Source organism: Balearica regulorum, chromosome 4 (assembly GCF_011004875.1).
Source record: "Balearica regulorum gibbericeps isolate bBalReg1 chromosome 4, bBalReg1.pri, whole genome shotgun sequence".
NCBI classification, from domain to species: Eukaryota; Metazoa; Chordata; class Aves; order Gruiformes; family Gruidae; genus Balearica; species Balearica regulorum.
In genome coordinates this window covers 28,240,809-28,266,062 of record NC_046187.1, presented here as the reverse complement: position 1 = coordinate 28,266,062, position 25,254 = coordinate 28,240,809, and the positions used below count along the sequence as shown (strand labels likewise).

The following is a 25,254-nucleotide window of genomic DNA, read 5'->3' as shown; positions in this document are numbered from 1 at the left end:
AGAAAAACACTAGTTTGCAGCACAAAGAATTTGCAAATCAGAGAAAACTAGGTTCATGGTCACTTGCTGCTTCTAGCAATGCGTTAAAGGCATAGGTTATATATTTGATAAAGCAAATATGTAATTTAATTTTCACTCAAGTCTTCTAGAAACATAGCAATTGTTATTTGAGCAGTGAAGAGCCTCAAATCAACCTACAGGAAGTTTTCATATTACAGTACAAGTCAGTTGGCTGCTTAAATAGGCTTAGGCTCAAAACCCTGAGACCATACCAAAAACTATCAATCACCTTTCTAGATGAACAAAATGCTGCTAACCTGAACGATATTCCAGTCAGTCTTGTGGTGAAATTAAACAAAATCAATATTATATACTTCTTACAACAGCACTCATTTTAATCTCAACGCTCTTTACAAAAGCACTAACCACGTTTCTGAATTACACTCATTTTTGTGAGCCTTGCTCCAGTGCTCCCAAATTACATACAAGTAGACAATCTAATGTTACCACTCAAAACTGATTCATCTTTACCTTCCCATGCATACAAGCATTACTGGTTTATTCAGAAATACCAAAGCCTTTATAAACACTACTCAGCTTGAGGCTGATGATATAGAACAGAAATAGTTTAGAGAAATTTAGTTCAAAAAGCTTACTTTAATTGCAAAAATGATTACCTGAAGCAGTAAGTGGAAAATAGGCTGGGACTGCTATATTCTACTATGAACAGTCCTATTAAACAAACCAAACTTGCTTTGCACGCCTGCAAGATCAGGGCAGGCAACCAGTTACACCAGAATCCATAGAAACCAGCACACAAACAGCCTAACCGCGCTCCCCACATCCAGCATCTATCCTGGTTAACGACCAATACGGAAGGCATAATATCATTCGATATAGAGGCCTATTATAAGTGCTTCTATTAGAAATAAGAGCGTTCCAGAAGTTAATATAATACCTTTTTGGTATAGTCTGACAGGCTATTTACGACACACATTTCTTATAAAATGTGCAAAAGAGTGTTCAAGTCTATTGCTGCACATACAAATGCTTCAGTGCCTAGATCAGGGAGATTTAAAAGCCTGATTCAACTGAAGCTTCACTGCCACAGTGACTAAACTTGCTTTAAGGAGTTATCACAAAGATCAAAACCCCAATAAGCATCTGCCTTTGACAAAAGGCTATGTAAGCCCTGGCAAGATCTTAAAAGTACATCACACACTAAAAAAATAAGAAGTTAGTAATAAAGCATTGATTTTGCTGCACGCTCTATTAAAGAGTGGAAAGAAAAAGCCTCTCACGCTGTGCTCAGAACAAGAAGTTAACTCAATGGCTTTCTCCCAGTCCTGCAAGTCAAGCAAACTTAAGAGCTTCCACAGCAGCTTTCAAGCCAATGAAAGTTTCATTTCACTATGACATACGTAACAGCAGACTATCTAAGATCCTCATACACTTTTATTTTGTAGCCATGGCTCTAGTGCGCTTTACTTGTACTTCACATACAAATTATATACTTAGTAGAATCACTCAAGCACTTTTAGTGTAGCTCCTACCTGAAACTAGACAGCTTTCTATGAACCCTTGAATTTCTTAGTTGGCATAAACCAGTCAGAAGAGAAACAATGCAAACCATGATCAATTAGTCCAACCACTAAGAAAAAACAGTAGCCACATCAATATAACTTCACTTTGATTTAGGGTGCTATCTAATAGATTTATTAACTTTCAACAGACTATAGCTCCAGACTTTATCTTTCTTGGAAGACACTACAATAGAAGCCACAGTGGAGACTGCCTTGTCACAAGAAGTACAAATACTTGCTGTATAGATGGAGAAATAAAAGGACAAATCTAGTTGTCTAAAAGACAATTCACTGTACACATTTTATTTACAGTTTTGTACACTGTCTTAATATGAATGGGACCGCTTTTCTACTTGAGCCATTTTAACCAAAGCAAAATAACCTAAGTAATACAAAGTGTTAAAATACAGCATAAGATACAAAAAAGACATACTATTTCTAGTAAGGAATGTAAATTATGGTGTTACATTAAAAAAAATCCACAATTATGTTTAGGAAATCACACAAACAGATCACTGATTTGACTGAAATGCATAAATTTGTAGCAAAGCTTTGATGTTACAAAAAACCAAAAAATTACCAAAGAATGCACAAAATTAATGTTTATTCCACCTTTGTCATATTCCCAGATTCTTCACCAAATGTTACATGAGAAAAACAACTGAAATCAAAATATCACTAATGTTATCAAATAGGGAAAACAAATAAATTAATCTAGCAGCCATCAGCATAGGTTACAGCAAAGATGATGCTGTATAAAAAAATTGCTAGAAAACTGTATGCACCATACTCTTTTCCAAACCAGCAAAATGTTACTGCATACAATGCAAATGTAAAACAGAGTAATTTCCTGCAGGTACAGAAATGCAACTTCTTTTCTGAATACTGTGGATAAACAAACGGGGTTGGGGTTTTTTTTGTAATAGTAATGTTTCTACCAAGCTATTACAGAGTGGGCCAGGAATACATTTATGGATTTGAGGGGGTGAAGTGTACTAAAATTCTGATTGGTAATGGTTACTTCAGCCAAAATAGAAAAAATTGAACACAGAAGTACAAGACAAAGGCGAATGAGACTTCTCACAAATCTTAGCAACACTTAGATGGAAATCAAATTTAAATGTAGTCCACTCTGCTTTTGAAGAGGCTTTGGTTCAGCTCCCAAATCTCGATTGCTTGACGCAGTCTCCTATGAAAGAATACTCAGAAGGTGTCTTCTTAAACAACAAACCTATTTTTAGTGGTGGAGCCGCTCTTAGTAGCTGTGTCTGCATGGGACTGGTAACCAATCACTATCTTTGGAGGAAGTCCTAATCTTTCCTTGTATACTCTCCTGGAGAAAAGAAATAGAACAACAGTTTAAGCAAAGCCCCGAGGAAGGAATTCATAACAGGACACCTGCTTTTAAGGTCTGCTGACATTTTAATGAAAAATAGTTGCCTATTTAGAAACAATTTCTAAAGCATGAATAAAGGACTTAAAACAGGATTTTTCTAGCTTATTGCATCTCAAAACAGCTTATAGTTCTGTATGAACAATGACTTGCCTTATAAGATATGACAAGCTCTTGCCAAAAAAATAACAGGCCTATATAAATGTAGAACACAGGGATTCTACTGCATTTGTGTCAGTACCATTAATACCAGCAAGCTATATTCCCACATGTAGAAACAAAACAGCTATGAAGTCATGGTCCACAATTCCAGGCCTACTCAGATGAGGTCACCTGAACCAAATAAACAGCAATTCCCTGGAACAGTCAGTTTTTAATCACTATACACATCTCTGTTGCACAGACTTGCTGTCTTGTCTTTAACTACTGATAGAAAGCAGCCCCCCCATTCCCCCAACTGATTACGGTACTGGTTATGGGCAGCTACTCAACAGGAGCTTTAAAAAAAATCAACTTGGATTTTACGACTTAAGAGAAAGAAGTAGCAGTACACCACTTACACTGTGTTCCTCAGCATAGAGTATGAGTGAGATGCAAACCACTAATGGCGTTAGGCTTCAAGCTCTGACTAAACCACAGAACAAGCCTGTTCAACTGCAGATTGTTAACAAAACTATATAAAGTTGGTTTTTTAACTTACCCTAATCATAATACAGCAGTTTACAGGATGATAGCTTACCTCAATTTTAACTGTTAAATAGAAGCTTGATATATTGTCTTTGGAGTTATGGCAATGTGACAGCAGGCAGTAAACATAACTTACCTCAGTCATCCCGTCAGTTTGCAAAATCTTAACTTTTTTTTACAGTTAATTCCCTAATTGAGTCATCTTAGCTCCTTAGTTAAGGGTTAATACCATCCTAAAAATATGCTCTGATGCCTACTAGGTTTGATGTAAGGTTATTCTCTACATGCAGATGATGCATACCACAGTTCTGTTTGCCTATTGTTAAACACTTACCTGAAGTCTGAACATGATTGTATAACAAAATAGTTAATATAAGGCAAACCCCACCAGATTCATAAACGCTGAAATGAGGAATGTGTTAAGAGACCCACTCAGTAAGTGAAAACTGTTAGCAAGTTACTGTGCCTGAAAGTTAAAGTCTGGCTTAAGACAGAAGTGCTAAGCAGGGAAAAAATATTTTCATTGGTTGCATAGGTTAAGTGCCCTATAATGACTGAATTTAACAGCAGGTAATTTTGAAACATCAATACTGCAGCATAAGGAATCCACTAGCTTGAGCAATACTTGCTAAGTACCAGAGCACAACATGTACTTTCCATAGTAGAGACTATGATAATCTCAGATGACTACTGTTGCTTATGGGAATGAAGACTACAACATGCTGTTAACACATGTCAAATAACCCATGAAACTCAGCATTATTTCGATTTGCACTTAAACATTTGAGACAAAACCACAGGAAAACATCTGTAGAGTTTCATAGCACATCACTGCCGAGCTTTTTTTCAAATATAAGGTCAGCCTTGTGAGCTTAAGACTTACAATGCCTTTCTTCTTATTTGTAAGCATCACTTTCCTGAGAAAAATCTTACCAATACTCTACTGTTATTGGGTACCCACCTTTACAAACTGGCATAGAATCATAGAATGGTTTGGGTTGGAAGGGACCTTAAAGATCATCTAGTTCCAATCCCCCTGCTGTGGGCAGGGACACCCTCCACTAGACCACGTTGCCCAAAGCCTCATCCAACCTGGCCTTGAACACTTCCAGGGATGGGGCCTCCACAGCTTCTCTGGGCAACCTGTTCCAGTGCCTCACCACTCTAACAGCAAAGAATTTCTTTCTAACATTTAATCTAAATTGACCCTCCTTCAGCTTAAACCCATTACCCCTTGTCCTGTCACTACACTCCCTGACAAACAGTCCCTCTCCATCTTTCCTGTAGGCCCCCTTCAAATACTGGTGAGTTGCAATTAGATCTCCCTGAAGCCTTCTTTTGTCCAGGCTGAACAATCCCAACTCTCTCAGCCTGTCCTCATAGGAGAGGTGCTCCAGCCCTCCCATCAGCTTCGTGGCCCTCCTCTGGACTCTCTCCAACAGCTCCATGTCTCTCCTGTACTGGGGCCCCCAGAGCTGGATGCAGTGCTCCAGGTGGGGTCTCACAAGAGCAGAGTAGAGGGGCAGGATCACCTCCCTCGACCTGCTGGTCACGCCTCTTTTGATGCAGCCCAGGACACGGTTGGCTTTCTGGGCTGCAAGCGCACACTGCTGGCTCATGTTGAGCTTCTCATCAATCAATACCCCCAAGTCCTTCTCCTCAGGGCTGCTCTCAATCCATTCCTCGCGCTGTCAGCAATCACTTCCTTATTCTCCATGTGCCTGAGCATAGTCTCCAGGAGGGTCTGCTCCATAATCTTGCCAGGCACAGAGGTGAGACTGACCGGCCTGTAGTTCCCTGGGTCTTCCTTTTCTCCCTTCCTAAAAATGGGGGTTATGTTCCCCCTCTTCCAGTCGCCGGACTGCTGGGACTTCTCAAATATGATGGAGAGTGGCCTGGCTGCTTTGTCCACCAGTTCCCTCAAGACCCACGGATGCAACTCATCAGGTCCCATGGACTTGTGCACCTTCAGGTTCCTTCCTCTTGAACCTGATCATCTCCTACAGTGGGCGGTTCTGCATTCTCCCAGTCCCTGCCTTCTGTGACCTGGGCAGTGTGGCTCAAGCATTTGCCAGTGAAGACTGAGGCAAAGAAGTCATTGAGTACCTCAGCCTTCTCCATATCCTGGGTCACCAGGTCACCTGTTTCATTCTGGAGGGGCCCCACATTTTCCCTCGTCCTCCTTTTATCACTGACATACCTATAGAAGCTTTTCTTGTCCTTGACATCCCTGGCCAGACTAATTTCTATCAGGGCTTTGGCTTTCCTAACCTGATCCCTGGCTGCTCAGTTTCTCTGTATTTCTCCCAGGCTACCTGCCTTTGCATGCTGCAACAGAATCTACACTATCTACAGGTATTAATTACAATGTCTGATTGTGAAATGAAAACCTTCTGCCAACATTTGTGTTCAATTCTTCATTATTCCTAAACTACAGCGAAGGTAGTGCAGCAGTGGAAAGAAGTTACTAACAAACCCATACAAAAAACTACACAGTAACACAAATAATTTGGCACTGAGTTACTTGAACTTGGGATACAGATCTGGACAGACTACATTTGCTTAAAGTGCATTCTCTATCATGTTAGCTGGCTTTAACATGCAGTTACACTTCACATATTCAAGACACCAACCACATTACTTACCCTATATGCGTAACAGCGTCCCTGTTTTCACATTCAGTTGTCCATATTGCTATTTTATCACCTTTAGTTCTAACATTAACAACAGCACCACATACATCATCACTGTAGTCATCAAATGACTCCCCAATAAGGCACAGCAGCTACAAAACAAAAATTAACCATTAAAAGTGGCAGTTCAAAAGTCAGAATCCTGCTCGATAGGCAAACAGTGCACACAAAGGACTTTGAGGAATATTACATTTTACTGCTTATAGCCACTCACCATACAGCAATCATTTTCTGTTTATTGCAGTACCTTCTTGAAGTTCCAAATGTTAACAAGTGAACAAAACTCAGCTGTAGTAAGGTATCTTCCTCCTATTTTGAGTTTTCCATCTCTCCTCCTGTCCCACCACTTGCATGATCTGACATAGTTGATTATTTACATAGTGTTGCCTCCCACCCCATCCTCCCAATCCAAAACCAGGTAAGAATTAAAGGAATTTACTCTTCTTTCTAAAGTACGTTTAACACAGATAGACAAATATGAAGATTTTAAGTGTTTACATTTATTATCTAGGAAGAACCTCTGAAGAACTATTTGGGTAATGTTGGCTAGGTAAGGTCCAACTTCAATTCTGAAGTATATCAAATTCAGAGGCAAATTAGACTGCAACTTAGATGAAAAGTGCTATCTAGTGAAGCGTCGCTTCCTATCAGCACACTCGGGAAGCTTCAGAGTTCCTGCAGACTCCAAAGGGAATTGGCCATCCTGAACAGTGTGTAAGGCAAATGTAACAATATAAGGGTACAAGCAATACAAGATTCTCCCCCACAGACTGAGTTAGGTCACATCCCTGTACAACATGCTAACAGTGAAAGGGATTTTTTAAAATTTACAACTTGCAACTTCTAAACCAAGCAATTTATAGATACACAAAACAGAGAATTTCTTGTTAAGAGATTCATCTAGTCCATGCTGAATTAAAAATCCTACTGCATAATGAAGTATTAGTCTCCAAATGGATGCTTGCTTACTTTACTTGCACAGTATGTTAAATACACTGCCATTATGTTAATTTTCCAGAACCACTTATAACATTTGGAAATTCAACACACTTGCAACTTTTTGAACAGAGCAGGTCTCTCAGCACCCATGAGAGCTGCAAGGGCTAACTTCATCAAGGAAACACAGCAAGGACAAAGTGTGCTACTGAATAAACCAGGTGTAACTACATATACTTCAAATGTTACACCCAATTGCAGGATGCACACATTCACTGAGTAATGAAAGTCATAAATATTTAAGCCACACACAAACATTCAAAATATTGATCAACAGCCTTAGTACATATACCTGCAAAGGTGACTGCTATGCTCAATAAACACTATAGCCAAGTACATTCTTCATGAATGCTGCACAACAGGGGAAAAAAGTCTTCCTAAATGAAGTTTAGTTTACAGTTAAAAATGGTAAATATCATTAGATAATAATAAAAATTTGTTCCAAAGGGGAGTGATAAAGGAAGTGGTTTTGATTTTTCTTTTACAGCACATATCCCAATCACCTGGGTATTGAGGCTCTGTGCCATTGCTTGCTGCTAAACAAAGAGGACAGCCCTATAGCCTTAAGTCTACATAGACTATCTACATGTTTCCAACCCATATGTAATTGTTATGAATCCATATGTAATGGTTATTAAGAGTCAGAAGGCCTTATCTAGGCATTTAGGGGGAGATGCCAAATGCACACAGCAAGACATTTATTTACTCGTGTGCAATCATATTGCCTAATAGTATAATGCTCACCATCCTTTCTTCAAATCACTACTACAGTAACTACAAAGATCCTAATGCCCTGGTATTTTGGATACATCTGCTTTGATCCTGAAGGCCATTTCTCCCTTTCAAGGGGTGCAATACTTCTTGCCTCTTACACAACAGGGAAGAAAGATCAGAGACTTGAAAAGATTACTTTGCACTGTACTACCAGCAATCCATGCCCCTAAAACCCAGATCACACTAGACTTTTAGGCTGAGTCAGTTCCTAGACAATGCAGTTGTATCCTTTTCTGCAACACATTTACTACAACACATAATATCTTGAAGTCTATTTACTATTCAAAAAAATCTATTCCAAAGAGATAACAGCAATAGAAAAAAGTATTTTTCTAGTGCACAGGAAGATAGCACTATTACTTGCCTATCCTAGTGTTAACATAAGTACAGAAAGTACAGAAATCTGAAACTCCCTTTCAGCAAGACCAAACCTAGAAAATCATTCACTTGGAAGAGTACTTGTGAAATGAATTGTTAACATTTGAGCAGTTACATTTGGGAGTCACACTCAAGACAAAGTGCTATTTTCCCAATAGCTCGACGGCTATTCTGTCCATTCCACAGGAAAAGGTTAATCTGTCCTGCAGAATGACCTCTACTGCTACCTGTTAGAAGAAAGTATTCAACAGAATACAACTACATTGAGCATCTCTATTGAAAAGTCATGTTTCAAATACAGCCTGTCAATAAAAACTTACAGGGTACTGTGCTGCCAGGAAGCTAGAAGTCTAGTGTGGCACACAGAAAGAACACCACAGTTAAAATAATACAAACGCAAGACTCTTCAGTTGCAACTTGTAAGGCCATAGTGCTTACTGTCTCTAGCCAGAAGCGATCAAGGTCACTTCGTCTCTGCTGTTTGTTTAGTGTAATTAGCCATCGTCCTCCTCGCTTGTTTTTTTCATCTTCCCACATGGGTTCAATCCCATCCTGCAAAGAACAGCCAGAAGTTAAATCAGACTTGACTTCTACTTTTCCTGAAGAATAACCAAAAGGCCAGAGATAACTGAAATAGCAACTTAAAAAAAGTGTACAGTTTAGGATACATACCTGTCCAAAAGTACTATCTCATACCAACACCAAAGTTCCAAAACACTTAAAAAGTACACTTTCTCTAATGAATTTTCATTTCTACAGAAGAATCACAGCCCTGGCCAAAGTCTTGGCTACACAACATTACATAAAAAACTGTGGGAACAGGCAAACATCCACATTGCCTGGTATGAAACCAGACAAAATTAGCAGCTACATTCTGGAGTACTTATTTTAAGTCTTGGACTCGTTGCAGCATTGGCCAAGTGCTTCGCTTTATGCACGAAGATTACTTCACTGAAACAGACACCCTTGGCAGCCTATCTCAATGACTTCCTGCACATACAAGGTGAGAATAAGAGGGTTTTAATTGCCAGGGCCACAAAAATCAACACACCATTTAGAAGCAAGCTGCATTCTGATTCATGCTTTACCAATGGCCCTGCACTGAATTAAGTGACTCTGGACACACCGATCCAGCAAAGCAGCCAGCTGCTGCTCCCATATCCGCCAGCTTCGCTGCACTTCAGGAAAGTCAGTCATTAAAAAAAAGCAGGTAACTGTCTAGACAGAAATTTGGTTAAGGAGTATCTATTGAGAGCTGCACTACAGAACTTTGGCTGAAGACTAATTAAGTGTTCAACATGCAGGATGGAGTGGTATCAGCTCACTTTAAATTTAACACCCTCGCTGGCAGCTGCAGAGCTCAAACTACTTCATCACCTTTAAGAGGCACTCTTACGAGGTCACAATTGAAGGACAAGAGCAAGAGATTGCTCAGAAGCCTGCAACAGTTGCCAATTCTGTACCTGTTCCATGCATTTGAATAAATTATTGCTGACTGATGAAGTGCAAACACAGAATAGAAACATATACTTAAACCCACAGATTTAGGATTCATGCAAAAGCCACAAGCATGATCCATAGCTATGCTAACCTCTGAAGGGCCCACAGTTTTTTAAAATTTACTAGTAAGGTTTCTCAGTCACCTAAAGTGTTGTTACCTTCCCAAAGCGAAGCATCATCACTCTCTTCACTACCTAGAGCTGCTGAGGTTTACAAACTGCATACAGACTACTGAAGAGTCCCAGCCAGTAGCTATGTTTTACAATCAAAGGAGCAACCAGGCACCAGTACTTAGGGGATTACTTACATATTTGAATCCAGAAAGGTGTATGTTAGAAGCACTTCCAGAGAGGTTAGGATTTAATTTAGAGCTCCAGTTCAGATCTCCAGTCCAGCTGGGGCAGGATTTCAGATACACTTTCTCATCAACATTTCCTATTCACTAGTCTGAATACTTCCTCAGCATGCTTTACGTGTCAGCATTGGGTACAATTTTCCATTTCATACATAAGTAATATGGTATGTAACTAGTGGTGTAAAAATTAATTATAGGTGCACCGTGCATCTGGCTAGTATCATTAAGAATACTGGAGAACATTGCAGCCTCCCACAGAACTTGGACATTTTAACTCATTTCATGTCACACCAAATGACAGAGCTGGAAAATCTTTCATACTATAGAAATTATTGAGACTTAATTATTTGCACAAGCATCTTAAACATAGAACAAAGACAAGCAACAGATTAAAACGTACTGCCTGTGTTAAAGCAAGTACTTGCATTTTCAGAACTAGTGACAGCCTGACTTTCAGAGGGCATGTGTTTGGGACTTCTTAAAAAAAAATAACACCTTTAGGACATTCCCAACCACATTACCAAATATCCAAAGTGAAGTATTTGGACAGTGTCTTGCTTAGTCAGGAAACCATCCATCAACATCCATAACTGAAGAAAAAAGGTTAGCAAGCATACCTTAAAGAGCGAGTAGTCACAACCAGGCATTAAATTACTAGAGAGCTGGATATGGTTGTATAAACTATTGGAGGGAAAAAAGCAGGATTAAAAACTAGGCATTATTTTAAGGTACAAAATTCTTAAAGAATTTAAGATGTATGACTGAATAAAATACAAAAATTAAAAAGCATTAAAGTTATTTCAGAAGCAACCCTATTTCCTAAGTATTTTTCATCAGTATAAAAGCATTAGCTTTAAAATGTTCTGCGCTTAAATAAGCACAATGGAAACTGGTTTATGAAGACTTGATGGATTCCTATACAACAGTGTTTTCCAGAAATACCAATGCTTCTTTTAAACCTAGTTCTAACAAAGTTATTGGAAACCTACCACACTGAACTTTCATGGCAACAAAGTTCTGTGTGCATGTGTATTCTGTACATATACATACATGGAATAAAGATAATTGTTTATGTTTCTAAGGCTACTCTCTCCGCAGAGAGAGGTTTTAGGAGAAATATTTGACTTTGTTATTTAATACAATACTCAAGGCATGAAGGGGAATGAAGGCTGTAGGCCTGATAATTCAAATTGAAATAAGGACTCAAAAGACAAGAACAGATGACTAACAACAAAATATAAAATATGTACTCTGAATTAGATTTACAACTACGCAATTCAGAGAAAAAAAGAGTACATACCATCTCCTCCTCTAGCAAGTGGAAGCTTTTTTTTTCCCCTGCACTGTTAAGGTCAGACTTTAGAAAAAGGCCTGCACATACCATAGTGACTTGTAGTCCAAGACCAACTAACATTCAGGCATGGTCCAGCACCAAAAAAGAAATTAATTACTGCAATGTTCTAACAATTAGAAATCAGGCATAGGAATTTACAAAGCCAGTTACAGATTTACCAGCTTCCCTCTTTTAGGTTTACCTCAGCCTTAGTATTTTTCCCTGGAACACACCTATTTCCCACTTCAACCACAACAGAGGCATAACTTCTCAATTGCTTGTGACTGATTTTATACCTTGACTGCACACAACTAGACTAAGCACTTCTTTTAATTACCCAGACTATCTTGGCTATAGGAGCTCAAAAAATTTACTCTTAACTAGCTTCAAGTAACCTTCAAAGTAACCTTCAAACAATTTAGCCTCCCATCACGTGCCCCAAGACTGCAAACTACTATTCGCTCAGTCACCCCCACAGTAGGAATGGGAAAGCTGGTTACAAGCACAGAATCCTATACCCCTCCGACTGCACGGATAAATACTTGTTCAACATTTTCAGTATCTTTATTTCCTGTTTGTGCCAATGGGTCACTGACGGGTCTCATTATTCCACTAAGAGACACCATCTCTCCTTTACTGATCACATCCAAAAGAACCCCACCACCACCACTCAATGCAGCATGAAACACTATGAAAGATCAACTATATAATGCATTTTTTCACCCTCAATTTCATGCCACTTGCATTTTCTCCATATTTCATCATTACAGCAGGCAAAATCTTCCAAGTAAGCCACCTGAATTTGACTGAAGCAAGTGTTTGGAAAGCAAAGGCCTACCTTCAAAGGCTTTGTTCTTACTATTTGAGCCTAAGAGCTTTCACAGACCTTCAATTTAGGTAGTTTCTTCTGTAACCTCTAATGAACTTCTTTCAAGGATGCCATTAATCTGCATCAATCTCCCAAGTACTATGCTCCAGATTCAGGCACTTTTGAGCATCTGAAGTGAGCCAGCTGTCTGAGAATTTTATCAACTAGCAAAATTTTGGGCCAAGGAAGTGACAGTTGGCTACAAGAATTTACAAATTCGTGTTACTATGAGATCACTACTGCACAAATACAATTTTCTACATGTATGTTGTGTACATATGAATATAAGCAGTGTTGCAATGTTAACAGCAAGACAATGTATGTTTAAAGTATGAAAAACTTCTCCAATCACATTTTCTTCAAAGGTTACATTCTACCACATTCTGAAGAATGGGGTAGACCTCACCTTCAATTTTGCAAACATTTCAGATTACACCCAACAAGTTGCAGTTAATGGAGTACTTTGTTTTTCTTGACTTTGACATAAGCTTTGCCAACATACACAGATTGAAAAAAATCTTTACTTACGCCCAAAAATCTTCAACAGTATCAAACTTTGAGATAAGACGAAGATTTGCTTGCCAAGTTTTGCTCTTGTCATTTTTAAAAAACCAGAGCGCCCATCTAAAAGGAAAACAAAATAAAATAATAGCATCTAGAAATTAAAGTATATTAAAAATAGAATTCATTATTTGTATTGTTATATCCAAACCAATTATAAACCTTAAGATATTATCAGCATGGAAGTCAGTTTTCATCAATAAGCTACATCAAAAACTCAGTTCTCAAGTCTAACTCTTTGCAGATCAACAATATTTGTGTTCCCACTACAAGGCTCATGGCAGACTTGATCAATCCATTAGGTAAATATTTTAAATAGTTTTGGAACATTTCTAAAACTCTAAACCTCTAAGCCTCAGATGCTTCTCCTTGCTGCTACTGCTAAACTGCAATCCCCTACTGCTAATAACTGATTATGGTCTAAACTAACACCAACTATTCAAACTAGGAACACAGCTCCCTTTCCAGTAATTTCCTTGTAAAGGTTACAAAAGCTAATTATATCACTCCAAAGCTATACATGACATGAAAGTTACCAAGCACTCACATACTAGGAGAACATAAATTTTAAAAGGGAAGCTGCGTGAAGCTTACTAATGGCAACAGTCTTTATAAAGTTTTTAAATCTGCATAAGGCTAAATGAAAAAAATTTCCATCCAATTTTCTTCATCATTATTTCTACTGAGTACAAATCTCAACACATTAAAAATTGAACCTTTCACACAAAGGTGCTCTTTCTGGATCTAAAAGCCATAACTTTAAAATGCTGAACAGGATACCTGACGAGGCATTTAACAAAACAGGCTTATTTTTCATTCTGATAGTTTCAGTAGCATTGAAATCACTCAGGTTAGCACTAGAGTAGATTTGAAGTACCCCACTGTGAGAAGGTAAGTCCTCAGGTATCAATCTATTGTTTTGAGACCTTTCAAACCTTGTTTTAAAAAATTTATACTCTTTTCCAGGAATAGCCTCACTACCACTTGTAAAGGAGTGGCAGCACCAATAGGGAGGGAGGGAGGGAGGGGAGAAAGACAAGGGAAAATAAGATGCACACAGTATAGCATTACAGTGCAGAGTGGTTTTCCACCGTTGCTCAAAGCTTGGAAAAAGACTAAGGTGCCACTTGGTAAAAGGTTCACTTTGGGGCAGCACCCACCTACCTACCAACATTAAGTACTGAGCACTCCACAGCAGCTTTTCACCTTACTTGGAGAAAATTACTTCCTAGCTGCTCTTTTTGAAGCATATGTATGCTGCTGTAACTTTTGTGCACATTTAACAGAATTCAATCTGTAAGCTTATAATATCCTTCCTGCAGAAAGGTAGCTCAAGTTGAGGTTTTCAAGTACAAAGTTTCTCAGCCAAGTCCTTACCGTCTCTATAGCTCAGTAACAAGCTGAGTTGTAGCTTTTATAGCTGTTAAGATATAGCTGGTTTTGCACACTGAACACAGAATTTAGTAAGAGGGCTTTGATTTTTTTGATAACTTTAAACTATTGCTCCATTTTCTTCTTGTTAAACAAGAAAATTTAAGTGCCCTACAGTTTTTTCTTAGTGACACATTGGTACAAACGTGCACACTTGCACTTTACAGAGTGTCTTCTGCTGTGCTTCCTACAGATAATGAAAACAGTATTTCTGTACACACCAACCTCTCATATGATCAAGTCTACGCAGCTCTTTGGCTGATTAACACAGCTTCTACTACTTTCAGTTCCAAATAGGAGAAAAAAATGGTAAGATATGAAGGAGTAAGACTCTGAGAAGAAATAAGAATGAGAAGTCTTTACCACTGGCACCTTAACAGCCCAAAGTACAAGCACAATGGCAGGTTTTCCAGTTCTGCTTGGCAGCAACTTCATCTTAGGGTGAGTCTCTTAAAACACACCAGACAAAAGCAACAAAAGCTCTGCTTGCCTCCAACTACAAGTAAAGCCGTGCTCTTTCCAATTACCTGGCTGCATTATGAAAATCTGCAAAGATTTTTAGCTTCTGTAACGTTATGTGAAAAGGCTCTAAATTACAACAGGATCAGATTCTATTTCCACTGCAAAAATCTTAAAAAAATTTAGAATTCTCAAAATGCAGCTAGAAAGCATAAGGTGAACAAGAGAGCTGTGAAGTCAGAGGCGTTCTACCTTTGACAAAATTACAATCATTCTTCTATACTATTTACCTGTTTTGTAGTGGATGTTTAATATACTGTTCAGGGCTGGCAACCTCCTGACTAGGTGCTGGCTCGGTTTTCTCCTCTTCTGAAGGCTGAGGGTTGGGAGTGGTTTCCTGTTTGAAGAAAGGAGTTATTAATACATTCCTTCTCAATTTTTATTAAGTAATTTAGTTCTCTTAAGTAACTTTAAGAAGGATGAAGCTAAGAGTTCCTCTAATTCACCTTGGATGTGGAGTCCAAATCACACCATGGAAGCACAAGCCACATCCCTTTATTCTTCAACATCTAAATAGGTCCTACAATAAATACTGCAGGAATTCACATTCTGCTGTTCAGTGATTTGTTTCCTGTGTCAGTTATTTCCAGAATGGTTTGCTTACCATACTTATTTTGAAAGAGTTCTGAGAGTTATTTCAGAAATACACAATATGCTATGTTATCTAGAATACGCACATTTAAAAATTAATTTCCAGAATAATAATTTCAGAAGGATTCTTTTTAAAATCAGTTTCTGACAACGCATCATTGGAAACAGATGTACAGGCCCTGGTTATTTAGAAAAATCTGTTATTACAAGTAGGAGACATGCCTACAATTCTCAGATCTGAAATCAGTTATTACAAGCAGCTGGAAAACAAACCAGTAAGTAGTTATCTTTGTATTTGCAATCTCCCTACTAACAAAGCCTCAGGTACCAAACAGCAGAATTTAAACACATATCAGTTCTCAAATTTCAAACTGAAATAAATGTAATTACACACATTTACCACAGATTAGACTGATGTCAAGTATTTTTTTTTTTTTCAAATCTCTAGAGACAGTGCTGGAGATGTCAAATATACTTTAACACAAAGAAGTGAAATAATACATTCTCTTTGCATGCAAACCTCCTCAAGCTTGTCATTCAGTTCGAGAAGCCGCTGTGTCAGGTTTGAAATTCTAATGTCATTCCTTCAAACCAAGAAACACAAAGCTTTATTGTGAGGCCAAGCGTCCCCACCAGTTACCACCATCTCTCCCTAATCTGCAATCTGTACTAGAGTATGAGACAGGGAATGAGGACCAGAGCTCATTCCCTACAGCTAACACAAAAATGCCTGTACATCTGACCCTGTAAAAGAAAAAACACTTCAGTAATATAAACAAGTACTAACTACAGCAGACCCAAATATTCTAGCCATTCCTAAATGCAGCAATATAAAAGTAGTACTTAAAAATTAATTTAAACTTTGTGGTCTTAAGAGAACAAAGGAATGTAGAGGTGGATTAAGTAGTGGTAAGTCATCTAATTAATGGAACAGTTTACTCCAGACTTCCACATTACTTAGTTTATCATCACCAAAGCTGCTGAAAAGTGGAATGGATTTGAAGGGATAACACAAACACACACTGTTTAACCTGCACAGTCCCAGCTGGCAAACTCTTCTGGTAATACCTAATGATGTATCTTAATAGGGATTTTCTTCTCATTATCAGTATATTTAGCATTATTAAGCATATTATGTTTTACTTCAGAGAAGTTACACCTTTATGCTTGAAAATAATTAAGTATGCTTTAGTTTAACAGCTCACCTAGAAAAAAATTTCAGTGCAAAAGCTAAATATAATTTACATCATGTTTAAGAATGCTTTCACATGCTCCCATGTTCACAGGGAAAAGACTGAAATGTGAAGGCCTAACAGGGGCAGTGACAACTAGGATAGTGCTTCAATTTACCCAGTGCAAGGGGCAGGTAGTACAATTTCCTGCCTCTTAAACTAAATGCTTTCTGAAGATTCCCTAGTGGGGAACATTACTGACAAACACACAGAAGCACAATCTGTCAAATATCCTTCAGCGTAATACTATAAAAAGCTAAACAGATCTTCAAAAAGCTTAGTGATTCAAATTCTATCTAGAACAAAATTTCTAGCATTAGCCCCATTTATAAGTTGTTGGTATCAAATATACACCTTCTCCTTTAATGGCATACAAACACCCCATAGAACAAATTAAGATGTCAGTGCACAAAGGCCGTAAAATACACCAAAGAAGCATTTCAATACTTCCTGCTCCAAGTTATCATTTGTATTATACTACAAAAAACCAAGTACAGACAACTAGAATTTAAGTGTTGCCCCTTCAGGGGCTTCTAACTAGAAGAGTTAGAAATATTACATGTGCAAACACAACGTGCACACAAGAAAAATCTTGTCGACATTTTGGAAGTAAACTAAGCACTAGGTTTTGTGATAAAGCTTGCTTTCATTCACAATACTCTGCAATTGTGACATCTAATATTTACAATTGATTTACAACTGCTATTACACTAAAGATTTTTACATGAAATAGACTCACTCTTGATGAATGCAGCATATCTTCCCAAAATAATTCCAGTTGAGAGTCTCAGTCAAGTTTGCTCAGCAAATAGTTTTCAAAGAGCTAATCCTAAAGTCTCTCTCATCACACTTCCAGAAGTATCATTAGCTATATAAACTGAAAGAATCAATACAAAACTACTAACCACATGTGGGTGTATGCCATTTCATAATTTCTAATACAAGACAACATCAGAAAGGATTAATATAGCACCTCCAGACAATTAAAAAAATGCAATGAGACTCAGAGAATACTGCCCAGAATACTGATGGTCACCCTTCACATAACTATGCGAAAGTCCATTCTGGACAAATGAAAGACACCTGACTCAGTAACAAACATTCTAGTTAAGTCACCACCGTAACAAGTCCCTTAGGATATTTTGAAAACTACCTAGCAATAATGAAACTCGGACTAACCACTGTTTCAAGCTCCTGTCCAAACCAGTACATGACAACTCGCCTCCAAGGTTCAGCTAACTATGATCTTCACCCAGGATTATGCCACTCCCCTCAAAAACTAACCCAGCCAGAACAGATTTTTTTTTTTCCTTCCCCAGCACCAGGCTGCCCATCAAGAACAGGTACAGCTGTACACACAGGAATAAATGTAGAAAAAGCTATAAAGTTGGAAGCAGAGCTTTCTGCCACCAAACAGTTTTCTGGCTGGTCTCAGACAGAAGCCTAAACCAGCTTGTTTTCACTACCTTTTATTTCCCACTGCCGTCAAGGAAAACAGAAAAAGGACCATTTGCATTTTTGGCTTGTTAATCATATCAGCTCCCATTTCCTTTCATCTTACATTTATCTCACTATTCTGACCACCAAGCTAAAGTACTTGTACAGCAAAGCACTTCTCATTGTTAATCGAACACAAAGTATGTAAGTTCACTAATTGGCATTCAAAGTCCATTTCTTGTATCCAACCTCTTTCCAGCTACTGAAATTCGACCCCAAAGCATAAGCATGCAGGTCTTAAAAGATTCCTTAAATACAATATATAAAGTGATATTGTACACATTTTACCAATTCACACCTTGAAATCTTGCAATTGCTACACTATTAACTTACTAATAGTCAGACTGTCTCCACAAGCAGTTTCTGGACTACTAGAATTAAAATCCTTTACAGTACTTTACTACTGCTCATAGCTAATGCATTCTTTAACCTAAAATTGACCGTGCGTCTACTATTAAACTAAACTACCTCTGTGTTTGTTGCTTTTAAAATAGATGTAATAAAATAGGGTAGAATTACCAGATAAACTGGAAAGTTTCATATGACCAGTCCTACTCCTCATACACAAGACAGCACATAATTAAAAGTGACATTTATTCACTACCCACGGTTTTTTGATGTAGGAATCAGCTTGCAGAAGTCCATGAAACATTTGCTTACTCAGCGTTTAATGACTGTGCATATCTGCACGTTACTTGGATTCTGACACTTGCAGATTTAATTAGTGTTATTTATTCTTTCTCCACAGCCCATAATGACCAACATATTAAAGGAAGGTGTGCGTGTCACCAGGGCAGGAAACAAATAGCACTGACAGTAAAAACTGCTTAATCAGGTTTGTCTATTGAAGAGAACAACTAGCTTGACTAGGTTTCACCAAGTGTTTTCAGGTTCTGCCCAGACCACATTCATGTCATCTACTTGTCTACAGAATTGTTTAGGAAGTCCAGCTGAGTGTGTACAACATTTGTGTCCCAAAAGGGCATAACCTAGCACTATTATGCATTCTTGGTGAAAGTTAAGAGAATCTATGAGTGGAAGAGGCTTCTAAAGTTTTCTTGCATTAAACTAAGGTAAGTCTGCTGGATCTTACACTTCTTGCAGATAATTGCTACTGCACTACAGTTAGGATAACAATTCGCAGGGCACAAAATCAAGAGCTATTTATTTCAAAATATTCTGGACAAAAAAGATTTAAGCCCACCCACAAGCAAATATGTGCTGTAAGAAAACAAACCAAGTGATGATCTGATACACAACTCTGAGGAATGAATATACAGAGGTAAAAATTGTATGCAGTATGTGTAATATGTGTACTGGAAGAGAGGTACCAATAGCCACTTGTTACCAATTAAACAGTGTTAAATAGCTTTCCAGACACCAGAATAGAGAAAAATTTTCTAGGCATGACATAACAAGGCCTAACAGAGCAACTATCCTAACTGCATACATTATTACTTAGACCACCACAGATTTTTAGAAAGGCATTCACCATTAGAACACAAATATGGGACATGATTTTAACCGAGTGACATCCCACCAAATTAGAACAGAAGTGCAACACATGCACAGGAGGACAGCAACAAAAGAGTGAAGTAGAAGAGTCACACATTTCCTCCAAGGTCAGAGGGGCACACTGGTTTGGTTTTTTTTTTTAGGAAATATAATCTCACATTTTAAAATACACAAAGAATATTTACAGCCCTTTTGACTTCTGAAAAACGAGTTACATACACTTGAAAGTACCTGTAAGATTTTCAACATTTAACTTGCAACCTTATGACTAGAATTAACAAACAGGTTACAAGGTATATCAAAATAGTTCAATATCTTTGTGTGTTTTTTTTTTCTAGCTGCCTAAGCAGGCTGCCCTTGTACTACCGCTTCTAACCACAGTCTGCAGTCCACTGCTGCCTTCGCTACTGGAACCCAAACTCTACGTATGGGGTAGGATGACTTTCCACATCTAACATTCTGTTAGTTCTAAGGCACTCAGACAAGAAAAAAAGCTTCCCAAAACTACTGAGGAGAACAGTTCAGATGACTCAAGGGACAAAACATCTCTAATCTCCCTGCACACTTCTACACAATAGACACAAAAGCACTCCAAATTACTGCAGGTATATTGAGCATACAACCATGCATAGAATTTTACATCAGCTGAAAAATTAAGACACATTCAATCTTCAGAAAAGAATTTAAAACAATATTGTATAACGTATGGATGCCCAAGAGGTCAGTCTTCAACCAAAAAGATGAAGTACTGGACATACTTCTGGTATGCCAAATTACTGTAAAGCATGTAAGACACAAGCTACTTTGATAAACAGCGCTGAACATGAGAAAAACCAACCACTACTTAAAAGATTATTCATTTAAACAACTCTTCTGCACATTTAGAAAAAAGACTTTTAAACAGATACATTTTTTCTGGCTTGCATCCACTATATAAGAATCAAGGACAACTGTCACTTTCAGGCAGCAAACAGAACACTTGTGTTACATAGCACACAAACCTGTATATCACACACATAGCACCTTCATAACATCAAAGTTTTAAAGAAGAATAGGTTTTAGGACTTTAAGAAATGATTGACTGCTTTAAGTTTCTAAGTTAAAAATAGTCTCTAAACTTATGTTTAACCTGGACTTCAGAATATTTCAAAAGTGAAAGACAAATCTGAGGAAAAAAGTCACATTAATTTACTTGAAACCTGCACTTCTCTTTCACAGTACAGACTCTCTACCAATATCCCTCCTTTGATTGCCCCCTCTATCCTCTCAAAATTCACACTGATCTTTATGAAGCTGCCAAAAAGGTCACATTTTCTCATCAAAATTTTCCATGTACCTCCACACCTGCAGGTACTATCAGTAAATGAAACACAACTCAGTCTCATATGCTATTTTTATGCATTACCTTGAAATAAGCTTGACATTTTGTAGGTTGTTTGAAATGTAATTTTTTAAAAATTGCTTTCAGAAAAATGTTTATCTCAAATTTACAAGTTGTCTGACATCTTCCTCCTCTTAGAGGAAGCTTTGTATTCAGTCAGAAATGTAATCTACAATTGGAAAGTTTATGATAGACATTCTCAATTATTAAACAGCACACAAGATACATTTATCCTGCATCATTTCAGAAAAATGCAATGAGCAAGCAACTGTTCACAATACTACAGCTGAATACTATACTGATTTCAACCATAGCAGGTCACTGACTATATTACCACAGAAATACCTAGTAATAAGAGTAAGTTTAAAGTTGAACATGGCCTGCACTTAATTTACATGTTAACTGTCTGTCAATAATACAAAATACCTTTCAGCCTACCTTGAATTTTAGGAGCTATTTTGAACTTCCCAGAATTTCAAGGCCTTGCACCACTATGTTTGTAACCCTTTGAGGTAATACTGTTTCATGTAAAAAAAGTTGTGAGTCCTACCTATTGATGATTACCTGTTTAAACAAGCATTTTTCAAATTCTGAATAACTAAAGTTTCACCCATGTACTTTAAACTGTGGAGTTAAATTCACAAGAATTGCATTTGCCTAAGTGTAATGATAACTGTCATGAAGCAAAAAAAAAAAAGAACCATGATGCCCATTTCCAATTCGAACAATGAGGGATCAGATGTTCACATGTAGGTTACTTCCACATGGTTTATACACACCTAGAAGTATAGAAGTTACAGGCTTTGTGAGGCTATATTTTAAAGTCACCTTTGGTAAACTACTGTTTACTAAAGCATTACTATTGGTTTTGCTGTTGACTTTGTGGACTTTTGCACAGTGTTATCTGATCACATTTAATCCTCAAAGGCTACAATATGAGCACACTTTAATAGGACACACTTCTGCATATTCTCACAAATTAATCTAGAATAGTCTTAAAAGAAAAACAATCTGGATAGCACAGGAAAAACCGAGAGATTTAACCTGTGAATGTTGCAGAGGCTTAAGTTTTCCCTGCAGTGGAGAAGTAAACCACTGTGCAAGAGGTCTAGATTTACTTAGAACAATCTTGCTTTTCTTAGCAACTGCCATGGAACTCTTTACTCTAAATTCAAGTTTCAATATTCCTTAAAAGTTTCAAACATTTTTTCCAGCCTCTTAACAAGACTTAAAATATGTTACACTTGAGAGCACAGAAATACTAGAATCATCACTGATTTTAGTAGCTGTCTACATTAAAAAAAAAAAAAAAAAAAGACATTCAGCAGTGTTCTGTATTTCCTGAGACACATTTTCATACTAGGGAAGCATCACAGATGACATCTCTACAAACCTAGGTCCAAATTTTGAAGGTCAGCAACAGAAAGGCTTTTCCACGATCAAGAGGTAATCCAATCCCTAACCACACATACAATTACATTGTTCAATTGAAAAGCACATAGTATTTCTGCAACATTAAGCATCTATGACCTCAGTCACTACTCAAGTCCATCTTTAAGCTTAGGTAGGAAGACTGTGGGCCATTTAAAAGGACAATAAATAAAAAATCTATTATTTAAATAAATTTGAAAATAAGCAAGCATAGCTGATATTTGTTTCCTGAAGTCAAACATACTTCAACTACAGCAGAACATTCAATAGCAGCATTAGTCAAACTGCTGTGAGCATTGCCCGATCTTCCACTTTTACTGGCTCCGCACAACTGCCTGTCACTGCATGGTGAACTGAACCTGGGAAACCAATCTTACTGGGAAATGGTGTGGCAAAATCAATTGTTTATTTTTTGCTAAATTAGGCCTCAGATCTAGCTCAACATGCAACTTCACGCCTATGAAGAACAATGGAGAGAATGGTGCAGGGACAGGCCTACACCAGTGTCACAGCCAACAAAGTCACAAACCTATGTCTCTAGAGTCATTTCAATTTCCAACGACCACCAGTAGTACAAATTATTTATCACAACCCCTGGTAAGCTCCACAGTCATCACAAAACACTGAGCTGACAGGAAGCTCTCACCTTCCAATCTGCAGGCTACAGCTCAGAAAGATCAGCTTTTGGATGGGAAAACAGGTGTTTAACACCATGGCTGGAGAACATGGGAAGGGTGCTGCTGGTGGTCCAGCTCCATCTTAACAACCGACATTCTTCCTGGTCAGAACTGCTAGTCAAACAATTTATAAGTGCTGACCAATTTCAATCTCTTCCTTGTAAGTAAAGGTGGGGGATTTTTGTTCATGGAAGAAAATCCTAAGAGGAGGATCGATGTCCCTTACACAAAAATGGTAAAGTTAATTTTTATTTAGAAACAGTGATTTTTCAAACTTAAACACTTTTTGTCTAAGTGTCACAAACCCTCTCCAGGGTACTCACTAGCCTTCCTTAAGTTTCTCAGTTTCTTGAAACCCTAATACGCGCTTTTCTGCTGTCCACTCCTCGTGATATACAAGCATGTGGGATTAGAATAACAGCTATGCTTGGAGCACTTCCAGCCGCTTCAGTTCTTTATGGAAGTGCAGGCTAGGACAATGTTTATAAAATAGAGCATAAAATCATAAACATAATGCCTAGAAAAAGAAAAAAAACACTTAATTATGAAAACGATAAAAAAAAGCTGGACTAAAAATATCATTTTGCTCCAGAAAGATGACATAACTGGAAAAAGCCCATCTCATTTCACACACGCCTGGAGTCTTACCAGTCACGGTTTTCTTGTTCCAGCTGCCAAACTCGGAGCAGCTCACCTGCTAACTCACAGATCCTCACCCCCGGTTAGCGGCCCCGCGCCTCCAAACCGCAATGCCTCTCCCCGTAAGCTCTGCCTCTGCCTTGAAACTAAACCTTCACCGCGCCCCGCTTGCCAGGAGGGCGCTCGCCGGCCGGCGAGGAAGAGCCGCCCTCTCGGTGACCGGCACGTCTAACCCACCGGCCTCTCCGGGCGGAAAGCAACATGGCCACCTCCACCGCGCCACATGCGCCCAGCGCGGCCAGGAGCCGCCCGCCAGGCGGACGGGCCGGTTCGCCGCCGCCCAGGGCTGCTCCTCTCCGCGCCTTCCGGCCCCGGCGTATCCCCCCCCCCGTCCCCCCAAGCCGTGCCGCAGGAGCAGCCGGGCCGGGCGGCGGGGGCCGCGGGCGGGGCGCGGCACAATGGGCGCCGCGGCGGCAGCCAGTGCCGGCGGCCCACAGGCCTCGCTCGCTCCCACCCGCCAGGCCTCGCCCCCGCCCCTATCCCTCTCCCGCCCGCCCTGGGTCGCCGCCGGCCCGGCGCCCCCCACAGCCGTATGGCGAGCGGCGGTGCCGGCCCGGCCCTCGGGCCCCCGCCTCCCCCTCCCCCCCCCCCGCGCAGGCCGGCACCTCCCGCTCCCCCTCCCCCCGCTCCGTCCCCCTGCGTGCGTGCGCTCCTCGCCGGCCTCGCCGCCCGCGCCCCGGCGCCCATCCGCCCGCCTGCCTGCCTGCCTCCCGCCCGCCCGGCCGGGCGCCCGCCGCCCCCTCGTCCGGGGGAGCCGCGGCTCGAGGAGAAGGAGGCGGCGGCGGCGGGAGGGTGAGGAAGGAGAGAGAAAGGCGGGCGGGAGAAGGGAATGAAACACTCACCGGTTCCACCGTCGCCATCTTAGATCGATCTGATCGCAGAAGCGCTGCGGGGAGGGGAAGGGGCGGATAAAAAACCCAGGTTCAAACCCGGTTGGCCGCCCGGCGGTCACGTGAGCCCGGCGGCCGTTTGGGAGGGGGGAGGGGAGGCGCCGGGCCTGGGGCCTCGGGCGGGGCGCGGTGCATGCCGGGAGCTGTAGTCGCGGAGCGCGGGGGAGGCCGGGAGCCCCTCCCCCGCCCGCTCTCCCCGCGAGGCGCCGTCACGTGGGGGGGAAGAGGCGGGCAGCGCGGGGAGAGGGGCGGGGGCACGGGGACCCCTGG

At 39.7% G+C, this 25,254-nt stretch overlaps 1 protein-coding gene across 1 annotated transcript; it reads right to left on the bottom strand.

Annotated features, from left to right (window-relative positions):
• Positions 1-1,855: 1,855 nt before the first annotated feature.
• Positions 1,856-25,049, bottom strand: EIF4E (eukaryotic translation initiation factor 4E). The gene is made up of 7 exons (XM_075751563.1): positions 24,937-25,049; positions 15,302-15,408; positions 13,089-13,184; positions 10,977-11,040; positions 8,943-9,056; positions 6,309-6,448; positions 1,856-2,916 (listed from the first exon to the last, which is right to left on the bottom strand). The coding sequence occupies exons 1-7, from the start codon at positions 24,952-24,954 to the stop codon at positions 2,802-2,804; spliced, it is 654 nt and encodes a 217-aa protein (XP_075607678.1). The 5' UTR covers positions 24,955-25,049; the 3' UTR covers positions 1,856-2,801.
• Between the last annotated feature and the right edge of the window lie 205 nt (positions 25,050-25,254).